The 27,240-nt window shown below is 40.6% G+C and overlaps 1 protein-coding gene across 1 annotated transcript; it reads right to left on the reverse strand.

Moving 5' to 3' along the window:
* Positions 1-3,521: 3,521 nt before the first annotated feature.
* Positions 3,522-21,707, reverse strand: GOLGA5 (golgin A5). Its single transcript, XM_064714817.1, has 13 exons — positions 21,452-21,707; positions 20,263-20,878; positions 17,771-17,995; positions 16,498-16,717; positions 15,840-15,963; positions 14,834-15,037; positions 13,518-13,688; positions 12,831-12,959; positions 10,850-10,948; positions 8,999-9,224; positions 7,798-7,903; positions 6,190-6,253; positions 3,522-4,894 (listed from the first exon to the last, which is right to left on the reverse strand). The coding sequence occupies exons 2-13, from the start codon at positions 20,825-20,827 to the stop codon at positions 4,814-4,816; spliced, it is 2,214 nt and encodes a 737-aa protein (XP_064570887.1). The 5' UTR covers positions 20,828-20,878; positions 21,452-21,707; the 3' UTR covers positions 3,522-4,813.
* Positions 21,708-27,240: the final 5,533 nt, after the last annotated feature.

Raw genomic sequence — 27,240 nt, forward strand, 5'->3', positions numbered from 1 at the left:
TCTTGATTTTTTAAATAGAGCAATTTAGGACAATTATTGCTTGAATTTGCATATGTAGGCTACATCCATCCCAGGCTGCAGCAGCCACTAGTGTTAAGGTGATATTTTTTATAAGCTATTGAGAAAACACATCAAGTGTATTAGCACTAAAGTGTAGAAAGTGCTGTCTTTGATGTTTCTTTTTACTGTGAATGCCAAAACAGACTCCTTTTGTGGGGAAAAAATCAACATTCACTCTATCCCATTCCACTAAGCCCAGATCTTCCCTGTATCCTATCAGTTATTTTGCTGCAGTTTTGCTAACTTCAGCAAATAAGAGCATCCATTTCTTATCACAGAAGATACCAAACACACATGCTTCTTTACCAGACACACATGCTTCATTTTGCAGAACATCTGGAGCCCATCCCTCTGCTGCTACAGAACTCAGATTTTTGCTTATTTGTGTCCTCCTCCAGTTTCTCCTTAAAGAATGGGGACTCAAAATACTTTTTTTGTAATTTGCCTGGTTTGAACATGCAAACATGAAAACCTGCAACCAACACCTCCCTGAATGAAAGCTAAAATTCAGCATAGGAAAGGTCAATTCTAGACAAAACACTCATCCATGCTCCTGATTCTTGACTAGAAAAACCTATGTAATGGCAAAAATGGCTATTGCTCCTCTTTTATTATCTTTTACTCACTCATAAGAAGCCTCTTTTATGGTATTTGACCTGTCAGACTTTTAATCTCATTACTAGTAAACATCTGCAATCATAAATTAGCAATTTTTGGTTTTTCCCCTCCAACTTGAAGAAATGTCTCTGTGTCCCCAGCCCAATCTTTTTGCACATCTTGATTTACTTACACCTTGGATCCAGTCTTTGGTTCATGATCCCTCCAGTTCCTTGAGCTGCCTGGAGCACCAGATACTTTCTTCAAACAGGTTGCAGTAACTCCTGGAGGAACAGCATTTAATTCAAGCAGTGTTGCCAGGAGGCAACATTAGGTAGGGAGAAATCAAAAGATCATCCCACTATTTATGGAATGCAGTGCTGGGATCCAGTTTTGCCAATATTAAGTGGACTAAAATAGAGAATAAATTAGTGAGTGCATTTCTGAAAGGAAACTGTGTACCTAAGAGGATTATTTATGTGACGGCGTGCACATGGATGCCTGTTAGAATAATGCAGATAATTTTGGGAGCTGCTATTCATCTGTCACAGTTTCTGGTTTGCTGACATCTGTCTGCCTGTTTCCAAGTCAATGCTTTCAAACTCAAGCTGTAGGGCAGGAAGATAACACACAAATGAAAGCATATGAAATTCTGATGAATTCTTTGTATTGTTCTTACAGTTTCATAGCTAAATATCTAGCAATACATTAATGTCAAATCTTATAATCAGGTTGCAGTCAGCCAGCATAGAAATCCATTCTCTCTGGTCTTTGCCATATGTCTCTCATCTATATTGACAAGATATTAGCAGATTAATTACAGTCCAATTCTGATTTCCCCCTTGTTAATGTTATCTGCAATCAAGCAATAAAGTCACTTCCTTTGCACAAGATCTTAGTGTACATGTGGCTGACCTGGCACAGCAAATAAAGCACAGATCAGGTATCAGCAAACCAAGATGGCAGAGTTTGATGTCACATGAGGGCTTGTGAGGATGCACACAAAGCCCTCTTTTGCAAAAACCCAAATCTGTCTCCAAATACATCTGCCTAATTGAACATGTACCAAGTTGAGAAGAGTCTGGAACAAACAGGCCTTTTCCAGGCTGCAGAGTATCAGGGAAAGGGAAGTTTTACTCTCACTTCCCATCCCCACTTCCCTTTGCAGCCTCCTCCTCCTGAGCAGCTCCTGCCCTCCCCTCAGTCTGTCTGCAGCCAGCCTGGAGGGGACAGCTCCCCTCACCTCCCTCCCAAAGGCAGCATGGGGCACTCTGTCCTTCTGACCACAGCCTGGAAACTGGGCACAAATGGGGAGGGGGCCAACAAATACAAACAAATAATGCAGGGCTCCCTATAAACCCTCTTCCTCATTTTTCATCATTTTCACTCTCTCAAACTGTATGCTTGGTACCTGGAGAAGTTTGTCCTGGAAGGAGGGAAAGAAGGAAAAAAAGCTAGACTTTTCAAACATAATATAGCCCATTGTGCTCTCAAGCAGTGAGATACAGCAGCTGGGCAATGACATTCCTGTTTTCTGTGAGCCATGACAACCATTTATATCTGGTGCTGGCCTACAGACTGTGGAAATACAGGGTCAGCACTTACAAAATATTTTCAAAATCCTGAAAGTGATATTCTGGTCTCTGAAGTGGGAGTAGTTTAACTGCCCAGCAGTTTTATAGTCCCTCAAGAAGAGACTTGGCACTTGGAATATCTCCCCGCCTCTTAGCAGAGACGCTACCAGAGGCCTGTTCCCTGCAAAGCCATTTTTCCAGGGAGGCAGCCTCCCAGGAGAAAGGCACCACCATGAGGAGCTGCTCGTCAGAATGTGTCCTGGTGGCACCTTTGACTTGCAGCTGTGGCTCACTTCACAAATCTCCACAGGTGACACTGGGGACCCACACCACTGACTGGAGCAGGAGGTACACCTTAGCTTTCAACTCAAAATGTGACATTTATCTTCAGAGAGACTCCAACACATGCACTGGCACGTTCTTGCACTGCATCTGTGCAGGCAAGGAACTGTGGGGCAGAAATTCCAGAGTGTTTGAACAAAAGCTTGGTGGAGTAGTTTGATTTTGCCTAGCTCTGAAACTGTTTAGCACAACACAGGGCTGAAGCTATTCAAGTGCCTCATATCAAGGACTTTATCCTCAGCCTCATCACAGGCCCAAAAACACAAAAGCCTAAACAGATATTGTAGTACAAGAGCTCAGTTCAATGGGCAAAAGTCAGCAGAAATCTTCTAGTGCTTATCCCTGTGAAACTTCTACTACAAAGTCTGGAATACTGAAGAAAAGAATACTAATCTATGGTGAAGGGGTTTGTAACAGCTTCACTAAGTTTCACCAAAAAGAAAGAGTCTCTGCATTCTGAAGTTGCCTAAACAAAAACAACAAAAAAAAAACCAAACACACAAAAAACCCACAAAAACCCCCAAAACAAAAACAAACAAACAAAAAAACCCACCCAAAAAACCAACAACCACCAACCAAAAAACCCAAAAGCCAAATGAAAAAAAAAACCCACAAAGAAACCAACCAAATACACAAACACACACACAAAGGGAAACCAAGAGAAAAGGAAGTAAGAATAGATATAAAGCTCTAAGGCATTTATACCACTAATAATGTTCCCCCCCAAATATCACAATATACTGAAATATTCAAAGATTCAGTGTTTTAGAAGTGTTTAAATGAAAAAAAAGATGTGTGTAGAAAATGAGTGTGCAAAGGTCCTTTACTCGATCTCCTTCCATACCAACCAGCTCCCCCTGGGGTTCAAAAGTGGCTTTAGGACCAAAATTGAAAACAGGTAACAGAATTATGCAAAGTGCAACAAATGTGAAAGAGGGCAGACACAACTTAGAATAAATGCTGTCTTTTATTATTCAGTTTATCCAAACATTTCAGTTTTCTCTGCAAGATTGAATCAGAGCAGCCATACAGTCATTTGTCCCCTGTAGCATTTCCATAGGAGCCAGTGTGACACTTCAAGCACAGGACCCAGGCTGTGTTCAAGCCACACAAAAACTGAGCCACATCCTTAAGAGCAAGAGTGAGAAATTGCTTCAGTCATTTTTCATTACCCAGCTGTGAGCACCACACAAAAAACCAAGAAATTCCTCAAGGAAAGAAAGTGACCTTGTGTGATTGTCCGTTGATAATTCATGATTAGAATGTCACAATCCAACAACAGAACTTCTACAGTTTGGTATTTTGGGTTTTACTATAAATATTTGATGAGGTTTGTTTATTAGTATATTTGGCGAGTGTTTAGACATGAGAAAATTTTCATGTTTTGATAGATTTCATATAGAAATAGTTTTAATTAAGTACCCAAAGCTTTAGAAAATAAATGTTTCAATAAGATCTGATTAAGACATGTACTAATGAGAGAGGTATAAGAAAATGCAGTTAAAATATACAAATTTCAAGTGCAAAAAGAAACACCATTACTTCTCAACAGTTTAAACCTTCCTTCTCAAAAACCATCTCCCTTTCTCTAATAAAGCTAAAATACCAGCCTTTCAATAGGCAGCCCCACTACTCAGTTGGTAGGAAAGATACATCTATTGCACTAGAAGTACAAAGCTAAGAATAATGCATAATATTTTATTCTTAAACTTATTTACAAAAATATATTGCACCAATCCATTTTCCTTTTTCCAGTTAATGTTAAGGAAAAGCCTATTATGTACAAAGTTAAAAACAGAAGTGCAAAAGCAGACTGAAAGAAACCAGAAAGAAGTTTATTTAAAATGCTAAATACAGTTTACTACCTGACCATAGCCTACATTCAGTATGACCTAAAACAATTTGTACCAGATATATCTGCAATTTCAGAATTCCTTGCATTTCTCTGCAGAACAGGCCTTATCTTTCACTCTAACCATCAGAGGGTCTACATCAAATGTAAAGGCTAATCAGAGCTTATCTTAACAGCTTCATTTCTCCAGGGAAGTGATGCTCTCTTAGGTAAATTGAGAAAGCTACACAGTATTACACATGTATTTGAAAGGTAGTGATAAATCAGGCATGATGGTTTTCATCCTTCCAAAACACCACGAGGAAAGTTTGCTGATGTTTCAGGACTGATAACTCCAAGGCATTGCCAGTCCACAGCACATGAGCACAGCACCTGCTCCTGTCTCAGTCTACCTGCCACTGGGACTGTCATGGTGCATTTCTGGGGTGTAGGTAAGGAGCACAATCATAACCCAGAGGTGAAGCAAGGCCTGGGAAAAGAAAAGAAATAAACTGAGCACTGAAAATCACCATCCACAGCAGCAGTAAATAGGAGAGCTCTCAGCGAGAGCTGATAGAACTTGTTTTGTAGAAATATTTTGTTTAAAATATTTTTTCTATTAATCAGATACTTCTAAAAATATAACTGTCATTTGAACATTGAAATGCTAAATCAGATTCTGAAGAACCTATTTACAGAAATCTGAAGACTTTACACAAGCAGCAAAAATAAAACAGCCTGTTTTCCTACAGATTTGTGTTGTCTGGTTTCTCTTTTCCTCCATGGCAGAGACTTCAGCTGTTCCCTGTGCCACCCAGTCCCCAGCCAGCACACTGGTGTGCCTGGTGAGCCACTGCTCCTGTGCCAACTGGCTGACACCTGAGTGTAAGCCAGCCCAGCTCTGACTGCCTTCTCTTCAGTGCAGGCACTGATTGGAGGCATTTTTATGAACTCTGCAGGAATGTTAATTCTCATTCAAATTTGGCTGAAATTCTCCAATTAGAATAGAAGCTGCCTGGAGTGCAAAAAGGAATACCTAAGCCACATTTATTTCAAAAATTCAAGTTATAGTAGTCATGGTCAAGGTTTGAGCTGAAAAGGGGTAACTGCCCCTGGCTGCCCAGCTCCTGTACAGCCACCATCAAGTCTCCCTCCAGACTGCAGCTCAGGCAGCACAAGTCTGCAGAGTTTTTACAAAGCCTGCCTTTCCACAGGGCCCTGCAGCTGCCAGGCACCTGCCCTCCAGTGGGTAAGGGAGGCATTTCACTTCTAGCTACTGCCAGCCTGACAGCTTTGCCCCATGGGGCTGAGCAATTTTCTTCTACTATTTAAGTCTACCAAGAACAACTTGCCTTGCTACTTTTGCAGCTACTAGAGAAGAGTGACCATTAGCCACTGAAAAACACCAAAGTGAGGAGTCAAATATTAAAAGAACTCTAAAAAAATTGTCATTTTCCTAAATGCAGTGCATGCAGGCATGGCAGGTTAACCTTGGCAACTGGTCACTATTATTCCATATTTTACTACTAGAATCTACTTTCACAGGCTTTAATGGTGGTTACATAAGTGCCTTAAAGACTGATATACTGCGAATTTCTGGGAAAAACTGAAAGCTGCCAAGCAACATGGCTCCAAAATGCTGTTGTAAAAGCATTATTTGGTCCACTTTCCAAAACCCCACACTGAGTTGTTAATTACAGCCTTTTGAGCACCAATCTTTCCATTTAAGACATACTGGCATGTAAAGTGGCTCTAGAAGTCTTGCACTGGAGAGAGCTGACTCACCATGTAAATGATGACAAAGACTCTTGCTATGGGGTATCGCCTCAGAAAGATTCCCAGCCGAATGCTACACAGGGAGCACGAGAAAACAAAACACACAATTTAACACTGAGCAATCAATTCTTGTTACTCTCATCTCAGCCACCACAAATTCAAACATTATGGCTTTGGTTCTGTCCTGAATTTTCTCAAATACACATAAGGCTTTGTTGCTGTCTTGAATTTTACTTCATGTACTCAAAACATTAAGTGGGGTGAGAAAATTCAGACCATAAAACCCTCCTAATTTTTTCTCAATCACAGAAACCCTGTCGCAATGAGAGTCATGGAAGCACAAAGGACTTTCTATCAAGGTATCTTGCTTTCAAAGGACTAAGAAGTACTACTAAATTTTGTTTTCTGTTGGTATTCGTTTCAAGTTTTGTAACAGACCTTTGCTGTGAACACTGTCAATTCACCTAACTCCTCAGAAAGGGATCAAAGCAAATTTATTGCTGGATCCAGAATGGTTTTCTTTTACTAATTTCTCAAACAGATTATCTTCCAAGGTAATCTGCTGCATTGGCTAAGAAGGCAGAATCTTGTCTTCATCAGGACTGAAAGAGTACAGATGATACTCTCCCACTAATACACTCTTACAGTTTATCACAGACACAGCCAAAACCTCTGAAAGTAAAAAATGTAGGAGATGGATGTAATGAATTTGATTAGATATTTTTTCATAACTCAGGGAACTCCTTGCACCAAAATCTGTAAGAGCTTTGTTTAAATAATTGACAGTAATTTGCAAAAGCTTAACAATATTAATGTCATAGGTTAAGAATATTAATGTCAAAGCACAAGTGAAGTGGCTCAATATGTGGGATCTCAGCACCTCAGGACTGAGGTGCCGAGTCACCGAGACCACCCTTGGGGGGCTCGGGAGTCCTGGAATGTTGCCAGAAGTGTCTGGACTTTGATCCTACACGGGAGACGACACCTGTATGAGGATAGGAGGGTTTCACCGGGGTGAATGGTGAAGGGATTAGTTAATTAGAGGGTGAGACACGGGGTTTAAGATTTCTGTACAGGGGGGTTTAGAGAAGTAAGATGGAGGAATTGGGGCGTGTCCTGTCCTTCTTCTTCTTCTTCTTCTCCTCCATCTTCTGTGGTGATCGTGGCACTTTGGGATTGGTCATTACTAAAAGTGCACTGGTTAATAAGGGTGAAAGGTATTGGGGAAAAATGATAAATATTGTACACGTAACTTTGGGTATAAAGATAGGTGACTGCCCGGAGGGCAGGGGAGTGTGCTCATGGCTGGCTGCTGAGCAGACCTCTGTCGGGCCGAGAGAAAATCTTTTAGATAAACAATTAATAAACACAGAGACCGAAAGAAGAACTGAAGCCTCTTCTCGTCCTTTGATACGCGGGCTGCCCCAAGGCCACCCCGGGCCTTTCCAGGCCCTCCAAACAGCCAAAAATCGGACATCAATACTTAGTATTTGATACCACACTTGAGCTGCACTATTTTAACCTTTTCCCTTCACAAAGGGAACACTAGACTCCAAAGGGTGTCCCTTGAACAGTGCTGGCAGTGATTCCAGATGAGCTCCCTGGGCGCAGCCTCACCTGAAGTGGTCGATGGTGCTGGCAGCCTTGCGCACCCTCCCGTACATCCCCGCCCCGCCGGAGTCGGCGTCGCCGAACAGGACGGGGACACTGCGCAGGCGAGCCCCTGCGCCAGGGAACAGTCACACACACTGGTGTCAAATGAAACAAACTGACAGATTGTAACAAACATTTGTAAATAATACACACTGATCAATATGATTGTATCAATTCTTGATAAACTTACAATCAAATCCAACTTTTCTTCCGCTGAATATATTTTTAAAATGTATCAGTTTACTAAATGGATATCTTGATATTCAATTCCATCATGTCACTATTGTGATATACATATTATTTATACACTTAATAACTATTATTAGGTGTATAAAATGATGGCTTGATACTGGCACAGTTTCTCAAAGTTTTTTACTCTCATACCATGAAACTTTGATTAGCATTTCTGACACTAACTTGTACATTATTTACATTTTTATTATGTATCAACTTCATTAAAAAAATGATAATGCTACTTTTCTGTAACTAAACTTCAGCTTTCTGAAGTTACTTACAAACAACTCCAGCTTTGATAAGCAGAGAAAAAGTCTGAACTGTTATTTCACACCTCTTGGTGACCGTCCCTTGCTTTCAAAGTTACTTAACATACATACAAAATGGCAAACTTTGACTCTGAAAAGTAACATCTCAACACATTGGAACAACTGCTGGGGTTGTCCCAGAAATACAGGACTGACAAACCAACTTTATCAAAACCAACATATTTTAAGCTGCTTTTCAAGAAAAACAGAAAGCAAGGAGGGAAGAAATTAATTTCAATTGGATCAAAAAGGAAGCAATCCATTCTTACTCTCTTCCCAAACCCTTTTTGCAAGAGAACACTTAAATCCTGTTTCTAATATTTAGCTTAAACCCAAAATACAAGTTTATTTGCACCTGTGACAATTACTCCAACAGTGCCATAGTATTGAGAATTAAAGACTAAATCTGCTTTGTTAAATTTACTGAAGTCATTTGCTCAAAGAAGGAGCTTCTGGTTAACTTTGATACTGGCTGCTGCAGAGAAGGTCTCTAGAATAAGTGGCCTATATTCAGCACTTATTTTTCCTTTAAAACTCAGACCTTCAGGGAAAGGCATTAGGAGACAAAATAGCCTGGACTGCAGAAAAGAGAAGCCTTTTAAGTATTTTATTTCCGTGTTTACCTTCAGCACCATCAATGCCTGCCATGTTAATGGAAGGTCCATTGGCACTTGTGCCTTGGACAGCCTTCAGCTGCTGCTCGAGCCGTTCCAGCTGGTACACAAGGGAATTCTTCTCTGTGCTCAGGCTCTCTAACATGGTTTGCTTCTGAATTAGTGTTTCTGTCAGCTGGTGAAGCCGATTCTCCAGTTCTGTCTGACTACTACTGCTTAGAGTCTTGTTTGTCAGCTAAAAAAGCAAAGAAAAAAAATCATTCTAAATTCAAACTCTAATCAACTGACATATTACAAAGCTCTATAACAACCTAAGCTTTCAAGAACCAAGTTACTCCACAGCAGAGTTTTTGCAGGATAATGCCATTAAAACTATCACTGATGAGTGCAATAAAGAGGAAACCTAATTTCAACAGTTGTTAACTGTTTACATTACACAAGAAACTCTTTATAAAAATGTATCTATCTTTCTCTTTTCCACCTATAATCATATGAAAGTTTCTGTATGAGCCCAAATTTGATCACAACATCGATGCTATGCCTCAGAGACAGGTTTAAACAGCAATCAATAGCAAGCTAATCCAGCCTGCCTACCATACTTTCAACTTCGTGAGCATGTAAAAATGTTTTCACACAATGAAAGGAAAAACTCAGTACAAAAAGGGACACCTGATGCCATTTTACAGGAAAACATGAATGAAATGGTGAGAATGCAGGGTATTGTTGCAGAAGAACTGAGGAGCACCAAGGCAGAAAACATTACTATACTAGCAAATAGAAACTGCAATGCCAACAAGTGGATCATGTGTTTGACATGGATGTTGTAATTCAATTTGCAGAAAATATTTCAAGCAAATGGGAGTCATCACATCTGCCATATGTGCAATAGCTCATCTATTCACTCCAGTCCTAGACCTCAGCCACCTTGTGGCATCATATTCCACAAAGATGGAGCTTCATTAATGAAGAAACAGAATCATTAGGAATTATAGATACCCAAAATACAAACTAGGTGCCTGCAACCAGGCAGAGGCAGGTGCAGGTAGTCCTGAAGTTCAGCATCACCAGAAAATTCATCTGCCAACATGCCCAAGAAATCTGTATCACATCACAACCATTTCCAAATGCTGACACTGTAACTGCCCAGCTGCCCACACCTGACTGCAGACTGCCAATTTCCCCATGGACAGCCTACTTTCACTGTGCTAAGGTAACAGAATGAGGCCTGTGCCTTCAGGCTGCCCAAGGAGACTGTGGGGGCTCACAAGTATGTGGGGGTTCCAAAGGAATTAGACTGACACAAGGGAAACAGGTCCACCAACACAGCAGAACTTGGTAAAGAGTCCCACACTAACAACCCAACCCTAATGCAGCTGCTGATGTTGAGCAGGCACACAGGAGTGCAGCAAGTGGCCAGGCTCACACAGTGACCCCACTGCCACTGGGCAAGATATGGCAGTGGGCCAGATGGATCACAGAGTCTGCAGGATACAACCAAGGTTCTCTGAACAGTTACAAGGATCTGGGCAGAATTCATACTGACCTAATCAAACTCCAATGAGTGTTTTTAGTCTGCAAAGAGAAGAACATTGATCCAACACTCTCCACCAGGTCTATTGGGACAGTGGTTGATTTATTCCCCCTGCTTTATATAAAAGCACACACAACTATAAAATAGGCTATTTACATGGTTCCCTTCTTGTATTCCCTGCTCTCAAAACTCTACTCTTTATTGAAAACAAGTACACTGTACCTCACTTGTAGAATGCTAACAGGATTTTTCAGGACAGTTTAGTCAAATAAGTAGTTCCTAACACTGTTTTCATAACTAAAGGGTATAAAATTGTTTTCTATACACACCTGATTTCTGAGCTTCTGAATTTCTTCCTCTCTGTCTTTTATTCTGCTTTGCAAAGTATTCTTTGTCCGATACAGTTCTTCTTCAGTATAACGAAGTTCCTATAAAATTTATCACAATCACACAGAACAGAGTTTATACATATTTATATTTTGAGAGACAACTCTAGTTATCTAGAGTTTCACAAGAGAACACAAGAAAGCAATATGCTGTAATCAAATACAAACTGAAATATTATCTTAGTTACATGTCTGTCATGGACAGGGGTATGGGGATAGAGAGCTGAGTATCAAGACACAACCTACAAGGCTAATTCAATTCTTTTGTGGAGACTGCCCTAATACAAATATCAATCCAGACTCATGTACTGGGACTTACACAATTTCATTGGGACCAAAATTTTATCTTCCTTACACTTTCACCATTTGTTGCAGTGCTATCTTAAAACTATGTCAATAATGCAACAATTACAAAATACTTAGAGGGTATCTGTATTCCTAAAATAAACTGATTAATTCAAAATACTATTCTTTAAACATGTTTGAAAACTCTTTGCATAGCTATCTATAATTCTGTATGACGTACATCTTCCTCTAAAGTTTAGGACAAATTAACATAGCAGATATGAAAGGAGAAGGAATATTAGAAAAAAAAATTACTGAAGAGTAAATATAACTGTTTTGTTACTCCCGTGATTTGGTGGCTATTTTAGCTCCCACTTACAGACCTGTCAAGCTTATCTTTTAAATTAAGACAATCTTCAAATTACTCTGACTTCAGCTGTCAGTTACTACAGAAAACAGATAATCCTGTTCTCCCTTTGAACCATCAGATGCACAAAAAAATATCACCTCTATCTTCTGTTTCAGAAACTTATTTTCCATCTTCAGTTTCAGAAACCTTATGGCAATGCTTAAAGCAACTCCCAGACAGAACTGACCATAATTATATTAAGTATCAACACAAGTAATTATGTTAAAAGCACATGTAAATGGGTGTCATCAAAAGGAAGACTTCAGTTTCTGCAACAACTGATGTTTTTTTAAATTCACCTCACTCTCTCTATTGACTTAAAGCATATTCCTCAGAAGGGCAGGAGTAACAAAATACAATCTACCATCTGCTTTCACATAATAAACATCAGCTACCCATCAAGAGCAGACCTCGACTTCTGCCTTTTAATTAGTTCAAGCTGCGGGCATCCCATTAAAATGTAATTTCTGAAAGGATAGATAATCCTCTAAGATAAATTGTTCCTAGCAGATACAGAGGACTCGTGCTTTCTTCATTATCAATTCTCTTTACATGAGCTTTTTCTTACAAGGAAAATTTTTAACATGCAAAGGATTTGTCCAATTCCTACTGCATAGTAAGTCTGTTCACATGAATTACAAGTTTGCCCTTTTTTTCTCCGCTCTCTTTATAGCACAAAACTGTTTAAATCAAGGCAGAATTCACTCAAAAAGATGACACAATCTGACAGAATTCATTAACATAATTTTATCAGCAATTTGTCTACTACAGCAGTTTAGAAGTAATGACAATTAGATTCAGAACTGAGTAACAAAAATTACTGCTAAAATTGGTTCTACAATGACATTGTTTAGCAAGTTACAACTTATGGATTAATTGAGCACAGGAAGATTCATAATAGCCACTTTCAGCAGTAGGGATTTTTAATATAAAAAATGTTACACTTGTTACTATATCTCTGTTTGATTGCTTCCCTGTTGAATAAAATTCAATTCTGTGCCCTCCCTTGGGGTCCTGTTTATCCACCAGGATCTCTGTTCATCAGCAGTATCCAGAAGGCCCTGACCATTGCTTAATCTTGGCTGCACTTACCTTGACCTAGTGGAGCACTAGACAAAAAATTAATCAAACACTGCCCAAGTATCCAAATATTCTCTTCTTAAGCCAAATGCTTTTCTGATGACACCACACAGGGCCTAAAAAGAGATCTGGCTTTCAAGAATTCCTTACCTGTTTCTGCCGTTCTAGTTCAGCTTCTGCCTCCTGCTTGGCCATTTTTTGTGCTGATATTTGCTCTTGCAGGTCTTGAAGCTGCTCTCTCACTGACTCAGCTTCGCTTACCTGCTGTGTCTCCATGTCCTGAAATGAACACAAATATAACCATTTCACTAACATTCAGGTGTTACTGCAAATCTGTCATAGGTAACAGCAAAAACAGTAGTATATGCAATATTTATTCAAAGGAAAATGAAGGTGTGGGTGTATTGGATAAATTACATTTGGTGATTTTATACACAATGTTTTTAGTAACACAGTAATAAAATAAATACATTTTTTGAACATGAAAAGCCTCTGCTTCTTCCTTTCTGCTGTCTACAGGCTAAAACTGTAGACAGTTTTAAAACTGTGCAAAATGGGCTTGCATGCAGCTGCTGTGTTGAGCCCATTATGCCAGCAGGTGGGCATGGATGACTTGGATTACAGGGCTTCAAGGATTAGTAGCTCTTGCAGAAAAGAATATAGGTGGTGGCTAGAGAAATCACTATGATTGTTAGGAAAGAAATGTTTCCTTCAAAAGGAACACAGGGAAGAGAGAACTAAGGTAATGAATACTAGAAACAACAGACCCACAGTACACAAGAGAACAGTGCTTTGTTGTAGCTAACTGCAAATACAGGTGTACACAGGCACAGCTACCTGCAGCTCTGCTCTCATCTGTTGTATTTGCCCCATCAGTTTCTGTATTTCTTCCCTCTGAGTGTCTCGCTCGTGTCTCAGTTCCTCCAGCTCCACCGTGCTTGCTGTATTGCTATCCAGGCCTTCAATACCAGAGCCTTCTTTTAAACTGTTTATCAACTTTTCCTTAGACTGAAAAAAGAAGTCAATACATTATTTATAGCAGTATTGAACAAGTGCTCAACTACAATATGCTACAATGACTGGTTCATCTGTTCTTTTATCCAGTAATGACCCTACACACTTGAAAATGAAAATGCTTCCATATTGGTAATTTTCTGATTTTCTGTACACCGTAAGACTAATTTAACTGAAAGTCAGTGCTATCTGTGGAAGAGTGCAGTTTTTTTTCTTTACAAGTGCCTGGAATGTTAAACTTGTTATGGATAACAATTTTGGCCCTCTTGGCACTGAAACAGACAAGATGCACACCAACAAACATTACAGACAAAACTGACCCTCTTTTTCTCCTGCCAACAAAATCAAGAACCAAATACAGCAGTCATTCTTCAAGGAAAGAGGATAAATAATTTTATCCAGAGTCAGTCTAGGGCTACATTGACTTGTGATTTTAGGCATTGACATTGACTTGTGATTTTAGGCTTTTCATATTTACTAAGATGATTTAAAACCTGTCCTTGAACATTTGACTAAATTAACTATTCTAAGAAGAGATCTCTATCTTCAACATTTTGCTAACATTTGTAAACAAGACTCAAACTAACCACATCTGGACATGGTATCTTTGACAATTTACATAGTACAAAACTTGACACAAAATACCTGATTTAGCCACTGTTCATATCACGTTAATCACAAGCAACCTTTCAGGACATGGAAAAATATTCTCTGGTTACATGTTAAGTATCCATTCTATGCTTTGCTTCCGCCCCAGGCAGAACAGAGTAATACTCTTGAATCAAAAATACTGGATATGGAACAAATTGTAGGTTTCACCTACTGCAGTTACATCTATCTGGACTCTTGGATGTGGAACACGCTGACAGATGATGCACAATAAGCACAATGGTTTCCTAGGATTTTTTTTCAGGTTCAGGACCTGAATTACCATTTCAATTCCATAACCTCATCTATAAACTTAAGGTTACAAAAGGCAGACAGGTAGCTGTTCTATACATGTATCATTACAGATATGCCCCAGAACACATTACAGGTCACATGAAGAAACAGACCACAGGTAGGATTATTTGAATCATAACACCTTAAAGCAGTTAAAGCACACAGATCACACTGTATTGCTTCACAACAGTGCTTACTTGGAGAATGCGAGTGGCTTTCTGTTTATAGTCTGTCAGCTCCTGTTTTGCAGATTCCAGGTGGCTTTTGGTAACTTTGACTTGCTGCTGAAGCTCATCAGCTCGCCTCTTCTCATCTAAATACTTTCTCTCTGCTGCAGTTATCCCTTCTGCCAGGTGCTGACGTTCTGCTTCCACTTTACTCAGACGAGCTGCAAACTCATTCTATGAGTAACAAAGAAACAATACTTTGTGTTTAACACAGCTTCAACTTTCATCTAGGAAGGAAAAAAGAAAGTTTAAAAGCAACTACACAGAGCACACCATCTCCTATCTACCACCTCCAACTTAAAGACTCATTACTGCTACGTGGGAAGAAGCTCTGTTTGCTTAACCAAGTGGTAAATAATCCAAATAAGAATATGCTTTGCTTTCCCTCACGACAAATAGTGAGGAAATAACAATCTTCCTGTTATTCAAATTTATTTAGCAAAGAAAAAGCAAGCTTGCCCCTCAAAAAATATTGTCCATTTTAGTATGACATATTTTGAAGTATTGTAAAAAAGTCAAAACAGACACTCTCAAAAATTTTCAGATATGCTATTATATGTAGCAAAGGCCAAATTAAGTATAGAAAACATTATTGATAATGTTGTTGCATCTTTCCCACACAAGTCCTTCATCTTAAGATCTCACAGTAAAATTGTGTAACAACACACCATGGAAAACTAAACTGATTACCAATTTACTTTTCAAACATGTATGAACATTAAAGTTAGCATTAAAAACCCAGTAAAAATTGTCAACATTAATCCTCAAAAACTTTTACTCATGAAGTTTTCAAAATAACATATAAGAAATAAATTAGCAACTCAAGGGTATTTAGTGCAGCAGACAGCAGCACACCCTTCCAAGCAATTAGTACCCTGAACAGGAACTGGAGTCAAAGGGAGGAGAGAGCACATGGAACCTCATGGATCTGATCTCAAAATCAGTCTTAAAGTCTTCCTGACTCTTCATGTCTAACCTGCATTTGTTTGTAACTTTCTTGCTCTCGCTTGAGTGCAGAGTCTGCATCACGCAGCCTCTCCTGAAGAGTTTGAAGGGCTTGATTTTGTAAACTGCTTCCTTCACTGTGGTCTTGTATTATCCTGAAATAGAGACACACGTTTATTGGAAAAGAAGCAAACTATTGTGATTTTTTGTGTAGAACTATAACCTCCTAGATTGCAGACCAGCTTTGGAAATTTGCCCAGTAGATTACTGCATATGGACTACAGGTGTGAGGCCTGCAGTTAATGACTCACACTTCTCCTCCCTGGCCTATATTCTGGAGTATCCATATCCCAGCAATGAGATAAGTATGTACATTTGTGGATAAGCAAGTCTATTTTTCAAGAAAAAAAATTCTTGGGATCTTCAGCTTCATGCCTCTGACACAAATAGTTTACACAAAATGGATTCCAATAATCAGATGCCAACAGATGCCCTATTTAATACTCATTTGTCCTGTTCCCACTGCCAGCTATGACAGAGCAGTTTCAGTGCAAACTGTAATCCTTGTATTTCAAATCTTTCCTCATTAGTTTATTACTTTTTATTCTTGCAGGCAGTGAATGATCTACCTTGATTTTTTTTCAAACATTACTATTTGCAGAATTGCAAAGCATGAAAGGAAGAAGTACCGTGATTTTTCACTCTGCAGTGCCTCTAAAGCTTCTGTCCGAGCACTCAGGAGCTGATCAGCCTCTTGCAGCCGTACTTTCAGCACAGCCAGCTGGGAATCTTTGGCACCAACAGCTTCTGTCAGATCATCCACCCGAGCTTGAAGCTCTCTAACCATCCTGTCACTCTTGGAATGGTCAACATTCCACTTCTCCACCTTCTCCCGGGATTTGGTCAGTTCTACAAAATAAGAAGTTTCTTTGAAGTTTACAAAAGTAGATATTGCAAGGGCTTGTAAGCAGTCAAGATGCAACTATCTCATTTCTAAAAAAAAAAAATTAAATACAACCAAGTTGAAGTAAAATTGAAAATCTATAAGCTACTGGGAACTAACAAATGCTAGATTTGCTGTCAAAACACAACCCAGAAAATTTTGGAGGTGATCTCAAAATAGACATTTCCCTCTGAGTCATTCTTCTGTGGATGACAGATTTCACCTGATCCATCCCCTGCAATGGCTTACTGTCAAACATCCCTGTGCCAAGAGAAATGTTTGTATAAAGCACCTAGTTTAACTCCAGTTTGAGTTTACTGCCACATAAAAAACAACAGAAAAATATACCAGTTGTGAATAATGCCTGAATACTTAGAAGCTTCTGTTTTTAATCTAACATCACACATTAAATTTCAACTGGATATAAAAACTTAAACACAACATCACACATTAAACTTCAACTGGATATAAAAATTATCTGGCCTATGCAGTTACTGTGAAAAAAATGCGGTACCTCAATTTTATGCCTAACAGCAGGAGTTTGCTCTCTGTTTTAACATTTAATTTGCACTCATATTTTTTATATTTTCATTTCACTCGATTTTGAAGAAGCAAGTGATGTCATATTAAAAATATTAACTTTATATTTTTACTGTCAGTTTGTAGGCACCAGAGACTACAGAGTACTACAGCCAGAAAGTAGTCAGTTTGAAGTATTCAAAGGAATTTGGTCATTTAAAAATAAGTACTTTGCAAAAGCCATTAAAATGCAGGAAAAGTATTTTGAACATGGTATTGCCTGACAGTGTTTTATTAAGATGTAAGCTTTGTAACTAACTTGAACACATCATTTTAATCAATGTTTGTTGTATTTTGTAGTTGAACAAGCCTTTTAATTTCTCCCATCTCATTACATGGGAAGTCACACATGCAAAGGTACCTGGAGAGTTTTTATTATAAATACATAGAGCATTGTTTCCTAGCTCACTGGCACATTGCTAATGTTACAGCTGAAGTACCTTCTTGTGTTTCTTTGGACCTCTGTATTAGTGAAGCCACTTCTTGATTTAAAGACTGAACCTCATTTCGCAGCAGCTGGTTCTCCAGGCGAAGGTTGGACAGCTCATGGGATTTGGAATCATCACTGGCTGAAGGGCTGGGGCTGGTGACTGCACTTGGGGATGAATCCTTCAGGCCATCATTCCCTTGGGCTCCCAGGCCAGAGTCTGAACTGTCTGGAGTTTCTGTACAGGGAGATGCAACTTAGAACAAATGCCTGTGTTTGTACACTACCTTTCTATAAACAGTACTTCCATGTTCTGCATCAATGGTTAAGGAACAACAAGGATAATAAATCAAAATAGTTCATGCTGGAATGGAATATGGAGCTGCTTCTCAAAAGTGATTGCACAAAACAGGACTATGGATATGCATCACGCAATGTTTTTGTTAATACTGCAAGACAAAACATAATAGAAGTTACAAAATTTCTTATTACATAAATGGCAACTTTAGGATTTCAAAACATTAACACTCTATTTATGACTCTGCTGCTCAGAGAAGTCCTCAGAAGCTGAAGAGTAACAGAAAACACTAAACGCTAAATGTACATGGCAACTAACTGCAGGAATTTTTGGTACAAGCTCATTCTGATATTCATTCAGATTTTGCCAATGCCAATTTTGTTTCAAAAGAGAGAACAATAAAGGAACTCCTAGTGGTATTCTGAACAAGGCCCCTGGAGGGAAGGAGGAACCAACAGCCTTTTCCCAACATGCACAACACAGATCTTGGATTAATGCTGTGAAAGCTACAAATCCCCTGCAAGAGTCCTGATTCCAGCAAGCAGATAATTGGAAGCTTTGCAGCAATGTCAAGATAAAATGACACAGCAAGCAAGGAACAAACAAACAGGCAATCCAAAATGTTACTGCTGAATATTTGCTTCCCCTTGTGATCATTAACCAAAGCTGCTTCACTTTTCTCACCACTGCAACAGCCCCTAACACCCCAAGCCCAGGGAACGGGGGCACACTGTTAATGCTGAGCAACACCACACCCACAAGTAGCAGCAGTGACACAAGAGTTCTTCCATGTTTTCTCAAGCCTTTTTCCAATTAAAGGGATCCTAAGAAATGTCCTTATCTTTCCTTTGATTTACTTAACTTTCCAGCTTAGGAAATAATTTAGGCTCATTTCTCTGTCTGGAAAAGTCAATAGATTAATTAAGCCAATGAACCAAGCAATGAGCCATTTATAGCATTTACTGGATTATACCCATGGAAACATACAGAGTACAATGTTAATTGGTTTTGTCTATAACTAATACATCAAAAGCTACTTCAACACATTCTGTGCTGAATATTTAAATGACACAGATGTATCTGTACAATGAACTTTGGAAAACAGTGTGTTTAAATCCTGTATTGTAACTGCATTCTTCCTTATTTAGCAGCTCCACAACACAAAGTCTGCTCAAAAACCCTCAGAAGAAAATTCAACAAGCCACACTGAACAAATGTTTCTTAAGCACCAATCAGGAAGGATGCAGAGTCAGGTCTAACATATCTGTATTATTTATTTTATAGTAAACCTTAATGAAAAGTCATGGACTCAAAAATATTCAGATGTTTGGGAATTATCCCTTTTCATATCTAAAGCTTCTCAGCACACTTAATGTAGTAGATAAAAACCTGGCATTTACAACATTTTACATGTTTAAAGTACTAAACAAATAATAAGGTTTTCTAACTACATTATTAATAACAGAACCACTTGCTTCAATTTTCTAAAATAAGTGACAGCAAAGTTGCACAGCAACAAGGATGGAGTACAGCCTGGACAGTCTGGTAGAGAACACAAGTTCTTGACACTTCCCAACCACACTGTCCTTTGTGTGGCTGACTTGAGCCCAGCCCCAGCTTCTGTCTGTCTGGCCTGAGGTTCACTCAGGCCTCTGGATTCAGACTGCAGCCATGAACTGCTGCTGGCAAAGCCAGAGGCTCGATCTCCCTGGCTCCCCACCAGCCTGCCTGCATCCAGCTTCCTGCAGGACAAGCACGTTGGCCAGCTCACCCTCCTGCACGGAACAGGAACACCTCACTCCACCCATGTGCTGCACTGGGGGAAAGCCACTCCCCTCCCACGTGGCAACAGCGGCTACCAAACAAAAGAGAGACCAAACAAAAGCAGCAGCACCTCTGCTTCTATGTGGGGACATGTGGGGCTGGGGCATGGCCAGAGCACAGCTCAGAGGGGCCAGGCTGAGCAGCAGCAGCAACAAGGCACATCCAGAGCACAGAGGATTCAGGTATTCATTCTGTTGTCTGTCAAACTAGCACAGTATCTGCTATTGCCCCAGTGATGAAAAAACCTGAAAGGCCTTGCTGTACCTCGCCCATTTGACATTACTACCACCATTAAATGTTTCATGAAGTTTGATGTGTTACCTAGCCTTACCCCAGACATACTTGGGTTTTAAATATCTCTAGGTTCAATACTATTTAACTACCATTGCCTTGGCTCCTGATGGAATTATCCTCAGTAGTTTTTGCACTCTGTGTACTGGTAGACACAGAACTAATGCTTGAAGTCCGAGAGTGATTCTGAGGAACAGGTGCCTTGCTCTTCTCCTTTTTAGAGTCTATCCTTCCATTAGGTTCTTTCTCTGAACTGTTGAGAAAATCAAATAGCAACTCGTCATCAGGTTCTGACTTTTTTCTTCTCACAAAATGTGAGGCAGCTCTGGGTGTGGAAGCATTTTCTACTGGAGAAGCTGCCTCTGAGGATGTCCTACGTGCTGTTTTAATATTTGCTGTTCCTGCCAGGATTGTGGCCTTTTGGTGTTTAATATTTTCAGCTGCTGAGGAGATGTAGGCTGCTTTGGATGAGCTCTGGTATTTCAGTTCTCCAGTATGCTGGTGCACTTCAGAATACTCATTGGCAGAGTCCAAGTTCTTCTTATCATAAACTGCACTGCTCGAGGTGTCTTTTTTGCTCAGAGCTGATGCAGCTCCTTGATCAACTCTGTTGAGCAGATCCTCTGCCTTTCCAGCGAGATCAGCGAGCCAAGACATGATGAGTGTCTGTCGATGACCTCTGTACAATTAAAATTTCAGGACCATATACTGCAAAAGACAGAAGGGTTACAAATCAGATAGCTGCTGCTGCTGCTGAGGCGAGATGTACTGTTTATCTTAATAACTGGTGTATTAAGCTTTAGTGCTGTAGTAATTATAATACTTTTCTTCTGCTTATTTGGTATTTTGCTCTTCTGGTAACTAACGGAAATAAACCAAACCAGTTTCAGAGGAAAACAGACAAAACCTAGGTCTTTAAATCAAGGTTATTAAAATCAGACCACTGCATCAGTTTCTGGTATCTTCAGTTGCTACAGAGTATCATAGAGGAAACAACTATGACTTAGATATTTGGGCTGCAAATTCCCAACCTGGCTCAGCCCAGGATCTCCTCCCCCACAAACTCTGCAGCCTCTGCCTCTCTGTGACACCAACACGGCGGACAGGTGCCTTCATGGCCTGCACCCGGGCCTGCGACACCGCAGCGGGGGCGTGCGCCTCCCCCCAGCTCCGGGAGGGGACGTTCAGAGCGGCCGCTGCCCCCACCCCCAGCACCGCCTGCCCTCCCCAGGCCCGGCCCCACGCAGGAGCGGCGGGGGCTTCAGCAGGACCCGGCCTCACCTCCTGCAAACGCTGGGGAGCCCCGGCCCGCGGGGAGCCGTGAGGGGCCGGCGGTCAGCGCTGAGAGCCCCGGCCCGCGGGGAGCCGTGAGGGGCCGGCGGTCAGCGCTGAGAGCCCTGGCCGGGGGGAGCCGTGAGGGGCCGGCGGTCAGCGCTGAGAGCCCTGGCCCGGGAGGAGCCCGGAGAGGCCGGCGGTCAGCGCGGGGCCGCAGCTGGACCGGGCCGGGCGCCTCAGCCCCAGCGCTTCCGGCAGACGTGGCCGCCTTTCCGGGGGCGCCGGGCGCAGGCGCAGCGGAGTCGCCCCGCCCCCGGCGCGCTCGGGCCCCGCCTCCAGCACATTCGGGCCCCGCCCCCGGCACATTCGGGCCCCGCCCCCGGCACACTCGGGCCCCGCCCCCGGCACACTCGGGCCCCGCCCCGCCCTGGGGCCCCGCCCCGCCCCCGGGCGGGAGAGGCGCTGGCCCCGTGCGCCCCCTGGCGGTGCCCTCAGTAACCTCTGAGGGGAGACTCGGCAGGAACGCCAATGCCACAGGATCACAGAATGATCGGTATTAGAAAAGAGCTCAGAGATCAGCGAGCCCGGCTGTTGGCCCAGCACTGCCACACCCACCAGTAAAACCACATTCCCAAGTGCTGCGTACTTCTGACTGTAACATCCTTCCCTGTCATCTGTGACTCAGATTCTGCGACCTGCAGTACTTGAATAATTTCAAGATTTATGGCCATTATCTCTCTTCCTTAAATGCTTTTTCTTAGTAAGGATAGTTGTTAAAGTGTACATAAAGTACACTTACAATGTACTCAAAGCACTACATAAGGTTTTGTTGTTCATCCTCTTTCCTCTTTATTTTTTCCTCAACCTTCTACACCAACATATCACAACTAACCACCACATTTGCTTCTCAGAGTTTCTACTCATGCCTGAATTATCAGCAAGAATGTGAATGAAGACAACACTTACACCTCCTGCCACTTCAGACCCTCCTCTACAGAGGATCTGTTGTCCTCATGATTATAATGCTGAATGCATGGGTGGTGACTTACATCCATGTTTCCCCAGTTGTTATCTAGTTGTTATCTTGTCAGATCACATCTTACAAGTATTCTCTGGTTAAATTCACTGCTAGGCTGTTATCAAGTTATCTGAATGTTGCTACCTGGTTTACAGAAATTTCCTTACATCTTATCATGGTAATCCTCTTCCAATGGGGAACATGCAATGTTTGGAAAGATTATGAAGAGGTACTCTATAAGTTAAAGACTTCAAAATGTTTGTCTATAGATATGAATTATCAATTATCATTGGGTATTCTTAGGACTTATGCCCAAGCAGGAGACATGAGCCATGCTGCCAATTCAGAACATACTCAGGGAACCAGTATTGGCATGAGTTAATAGAAAATCCATCCTGCCTCATTGCAGATTAAGCAACACATTGGAAATAATAGCAATAAACCAAATGAATTCACAACCTTCAACTTTTACATCATGTGAATCAGCTGCACATAAACATAATTTTAATTAATGTGAATGTATTAACTCCTCAGGCACTAAGAAGAGAGTCTGTCTTTTACAAAGGGGGTAGAAACAAAGCATATTTCAATCCAGAAAATATCCTATTGCACCACTGCATCTAGCAAGCCCTTCTCTGCATTGGAGTCTGAGAACATGTTCAGGAAATATGCCCACAGCAGAGATGCACAACCAGCAAGAGGAATTCAATTCACATTTTAACATGTCCCATTGCACTCTAGAGCCATTGCATGGTCCTTGTTTGACTGAATCATCTCAGAGATGTAAACTAGTTTAGATTAGTAAATGGTTGGACAGAAGTGCCTTTTATTCAAGATTACACAGGCAGACTCATAGGATCACATCTGAACTGCCCACAGCCTGGGAATTTCAGTTCTTGCAGAGGACATAATTATTTACCTCAAAGTAAATTCCATGGCAACTCTCTTTCCCAGTTCATAGAAAACCTTTAAAACAGAGGTCATGTATTGATAAAGGGATTGGCTAAGAGTGGGAGAAAATAAATCCTTTAAGTCCTGTATAGATTTTATATTGACTTGTTCAGTTATAGAATCATTCCATAAAATAAATCATACTTTATGTGTAACCTGGGAAACAGCTATTCCCTCTGAATGCTCTGATATAATGTAGTAACTCCACTACATTTCCCCCACTATTTAGTGTCTCACATTTGGTGTGTAATCTTTGCAACTGCCTGATTTCTAAAGATATAAAGGTTACAGCAACACTATTAACATTTATTCTATTTACATTTTTGCAATCACCGACAGTCTCCAAAAATGTTTCCATTTATAAAATCAGAAAAAAAAATAGCAGAAAGTTTCTGGATGAGGCCCTGGATAAGTAATGATATCTCTTTCCATGGTGCTTCTTTAAGAACTGTATTTTTATTCCCATAACTGATGTTCTCAGATTTTGCAGGGTGGTGAAGAAGATAAAAGAAGGAAAGAGAGCTTGCTGCTTGTTCCACTGACCTATTTATAAAGTCCCTCATGTCTGCTATATCAACAGTTACTTCTAAGAATGCTGTGACTGCCAGGCTGAGTGGTGAAAATATTAAATTCTGTCATAAGGGGCATACAGCTTCATTAACTACCACTGAAAATTTTACAGGTGTCTTTTCAGTTTACAGGTGCCCTCCCCAGGGTCCAGGCCCTGATCTGAGATGCTACACATCTTGCTGCATAGTTTGACAAGTTCTGGCTGCAATTCTCTGTCTGCAAGCACAAAAAGGGAGAGATGCATATCTAGCTGTAGACAAAAAATTAGACTTTCTGTACAAAGCCTTTAGATCCCTATTCATACTCAAAGTAGAAGTAATTTTAAGCTATAATTTACAGACATTATTTTTGTCTATTATAGCTCTCATTGTAAGGAAATTTAAATAATGAAGCTAGAAAATATCTGCCCCAATAACTATAACACAGCAAGATTAACTCATTGCCAGAAAATATTAGGGGCTTTAGGTTTGATTTTTTTTAAATTAAAAAAAGAGGCAGGTTCTGCAGTTGAAAAAATTAATTTAATTACTATTTCTCACTTTGAGAGACTGATCCACAGTCTCCTCATTGTTCATTAAGGTAAATTTTTTGGTTGAAGAGGCAAAACAGATATGTAGTTACATGATTTGTATTAGGTTAATCTCTTCTCTAAGTATACTGAAAGAGAGCTTTTGCAGTTAGTTTCTGTAAAAGACTGTGCTGAAAACCATAAAAATTTAAAAAAATACAGCAACAAAAAATAAAATAATAAAAAAATAAAGATGGGTCACGTCATCCTCATTGAGCCTTCTTTTTCATGTGTTGTGATATTAATACACAACTACATATCTGGTCTGAGGTCATGCAGTATACTGGAAGCATGCCAAATATCAAGGATTGCAAAATGAGGTGATGGTCCCTGGATGAGTTGCTACTTCAGCTTTTATTTCATTCTCAGCATTCACTGTGTGGCCTCGTGCCATTGGTCACTTCAGTGCACCCCCGAACAGAATGCTATGACTGTTGTCTGTGACCTTGCCTGACTGTGTGTGAGCAGAGAAATCAGGTCCTGCCCAAAAAGCTGCTGTGAAACAGCTCTGTGCTGGCTGCTGTCCCTGTGTGCACCCCGAGGTAAAGGAGGGTGCTGAGCCTCCTCCTCCAGCTGCCTCACCCACCCTGCCAGGGCAGCTTCCCTACCTTTGAGCTTACCAGGTTCCCTACCCTTGAGCCGCAGGTTCCCAACCTTTGTGCTTACCAGGTTCCCAACCTTTGAGCTGCAGGTTACCAACCTTTGAGCTGCCACCTCTGCCCATGCAGCTCACACACCACACCCCTGAGGCTGCTGCTGTCACTATCTCCACATTCCAGTGGGGAATTGAGGTGTGGTGAGGAGGAACTAAAGGTGAAATCCTTCTCTGTGCCTGAACAGAGCAAAGCAGGCTTGGTCTGGTCAGAATGTACAAACTCTGGGGATGGATCATGCTCAGTGGTAATGAACGTGTAAGAATTTTAACCACCAGCCCTCAGTGCACTTCTGGGATCTGAAGGTGTGGAACTTGTCCAGATGGGACTGGCCTCTTCAAAACAAAGCAAAAAGTCACAGCCCTGATTTGACCATCATAATTTTATTGGTTAGAAAGGCCAGTCAAAGCACAAATCCCTCTCTGAAAGTGGCCAGCTGCAGCTGGTGAGGGAAGGTACAGGAACAGGTATTTCTCAGCTACACTCTTCTTAGAGTTTTCACTCAGGGACTTCCAAAGCCAAAGGGAATATCTGAATTTAGAATGCCTTCAAAGATATTTTTTCTTTTTAATTACTTAATAATTAGTAGAACATTTCAAAGCATCTAGGTGAAAAAGCATCTCAGCTAGAGAATTTGTAAATAGAGGCACAATTCTGTTTTCTTTTGTTGGACCCTTCACACCCCCACACCTCACCTCCCCATCCCTTATAATTTTCCTTGGTATCTAAATTGAAAATTATCAGAAAGCAGTTCTTCCATAAACATGTAGCATGGAAAATGTTAAGGTAAGTTTGAGGAGGACTTTTAGAAGAACTCCATTTCAACATGAAATGATGGACATTCTTAGCTCTGCCTAGTGGCTGTAACTGTTGGCACATAAGCTTACACAAGGAGCAGGGGTGCAATGCAATAGGCCCTGGCTAGAACATGTAGCCAGGAATATTTGGAGATAGACCACTCCTCATTTTTGCCCTGGAAAGGTTGCTCTGTCTCCACTGCTGCATCCTCACTTTTGTGTCAAAATGAAAGACACAAAGTTATGATGTACTTGCATTCCTTCTTCCTCAGTGTAACTCAATTGTATTAGGAAAACACACACACATTCTTTCAATCTTTCTGTTGTTACTGCTTGTATTTTCTTTTGTTGCTCCTATTTCTTTATTTTCCTGTAATAAATCACAGTGACACTTTTTCTGCAGTGTCCTCACTACCTTATTTCCTTCCTCTATATAAAAATGACAGAATTAGCATATTATCCTTCTAGCAGGAAACAAAGCCAGCTCTCCTAGACACTGCCAGAATTATCAAAGTTTTGACATCAAAAGTGTCTAGTGATGTTTAAAAAATAGCAACTTAAGGAATACCAAGTCTGGAGAGTAAAATGTCATTTAATGATTTAGGTTTTTTTTTTTTTGGTGTTCTGTCATATACATTTTCATGAGCTCAAGGTACTCAGAATAAGTCTTTGAAAGGGTAGAGGTTTACCTCTAACAAGAAGATGGAATTTGATGCAAAGAGTGTAAGACCAGCTCATGGTGTGAGTGCTGGGTGAAAGACACTGGGCCAGTCTGGCAACTTCGCAGCTTAACTGTGAATTACATGGATTAATCCTGGGGTTGCAGATGTATAGATGGCCAGGGCAAGCTTGACCATAAAATAAGGGAAAGCATATTTTAACCAGCAGAGAGAGAAAAGAGCATTATTCCTGATTGTGGCAATGGGCAATGCAACAGTTTGGAATCCAAGTGCAGACATCCACAGTGAGACTGCAAACATATCATATATTTAGACAGTAATTGTGTGCAGGAAAAAAATCATTATCAAGAGGATACGTGTAGTGAAGTTTAGGAAATATGCCAGTCAGATATGAGGACACCCACAACTGTCTGCAATGAACTAAATAGGAAACAGAACTCAACTTCAGAGAAACCTGTTCTGGCTATCCTATTTATAATTGGCTTTTTTCCCCCTACAGTTTTCTTTGGCTTTTCTGGAGGTATTAAAATTATTTTCCTCCCATAATAAAGATGAACA

This window comes from Zonotrichia leucophrys, chromosome 5 (genome assembly GCF_028769735.1).
Source record: "Zonotrichia leucophrys gambelii isolate GWCS_2022_RI chromosome 5, RI_Zleu_2.0, whole genome shotgun sequence".
NCBI lineage: Eukaryota > Metazoa > Chordata > Aves > Passeriformes > Passerellidae > Zonotrichia > Zonotrichia leucophrys.

Bases quoted from the DNA above. Each gene is read 5' to 3' on its own strand.
- GOLGA5 (XM_064714817.1), bottom strand. From the start codon at position 20,827: ATGTCTTGGCTCGCTGATCTCGCTGGAAAGGCAGAGGATCTGCTCAAC. The intron at 17,996-20,262 runs GTAGTTAAATAG...CTCCCTGTACAG, and splicing joins CATCAGGAGCCAAGGCAATG to AAACTCCAGACAGTTCAGAC. The intron at 13,689-14,833 runs GTAAGCACTGTT...TTCTTTTTTCAG, and splicing joins AAGCCACTCGCATTCTCCAA to TCTAAGGAAAAGTTGATAAA.